This window comes from Perkinsus marinus (assembly GCF_000006405.1).
Source record: "Perkinsus marinus ATCC 50983 genomic scaffold scf_1104296937754, whole genome shotgun sequence".
NCBI lineage: Eukaryota > Perkinsozoa > Perkinsida > Perkinsidae > Perkinsus > Perkinsus marinus.
In genome coordinates, this window is record NW_003213732.1 from 123 (window position 1) to 1031 (window position 909).

The 909-nt window shown below is 51.0% G+C and overlaps 1 protein-coding gene across 1 annotated transcript; it reads right to left on the reverse strand.

Annotated features, from left to right (window-relative positions):
• Positions 1 to 229: 229 nt before the first annotated feature.
• Positions 230 to 837, reverse strand: Pmar_PMAR007019 (hypothetical protein; the record flags this gene model as incomplete). The annotated part of the gene is made up of 1 exon (XM_002783024.1): positions 230 to 837. A coding segment is annotated over one exon (608 nt), but the record flags the coding sequence as incomplete, so codon positions are not given.
• Between the last annotated feature and the right edge of the window lie 72 nt (positions 838 to 909).

The following is a 909-nucleotide window of genomic DNA, read 5'->3' on the forward strand; positions in this document are numbered from 1 at the left end:
CTTCCTGTCAGCGACGCAGAAATCGCCCGAACACCGCCCAGTTGGTGAGGAAGTAGTAGTACTAGTCGTATGGCCACCACTCGTAGTGCTAGTGGTCAGAGGACCAGGAGTTGTGGTAGTGAACACGGGCCCACGGGTTGTTGAAGTTGTACTTGTTCGAGGACCACGGGTTGGAATGATACTGGTCGAGTGACCACTAGTCGTAGTAGAAGTGCAAAAGTCTCCACACCAGTTAAGGAAGCGGAAGTCGGGTCCTTCGGAGTAGTCTTGCATGACAACGCCACCAGTGGGATTGAAGTTCACAAGGTTGCCGTTGCCCGAGGTACACACTTGATTTGGCGCCAGTCCACAGCCGCATCCACCAGCGTAAAGTTCACCCGCGCCGATCAGATTATCCAATGGAAGACGATAGACCGAGTCGATAGACTTACGGTAGTAGAGGAAACCGTCTGGAGCAGCAGTAAAGCTCTGGTCACCTTGAATATCCAGTGGAACGAAAGACCACTGAGGATTCACAGACCCGCCCATTGTAGCATAGGCGACGCCGCCATTCACTCTAACGTAAAGTTTACCGAGTGTGAAGCGCAAAATAGTGGGCTCGATGAGAACATCCGAACCATTCAAGGGGTCAATTGGAGTCCACACTCCCCCCTGACCTATGAACCGAGCAATCCGCCCAGTAGCCTTCTCGGTTACATATAGAATATTCGAGTCTTGATCAAAGGTGACTCCCGTGTATTCCTTAGAAGGATCCGCTAGAGCTATTGTACGATAAACATTGTAACTCTCCGGATCGAAAACGACAACGTCACCCTCGCTGATGCCGAACACGAACATATCGTTGCCTGAAGCCTCGATATTAGAGAGAGCCTTCTCAGCAACACTAACCATTGGTTGCATTCGAGTCTC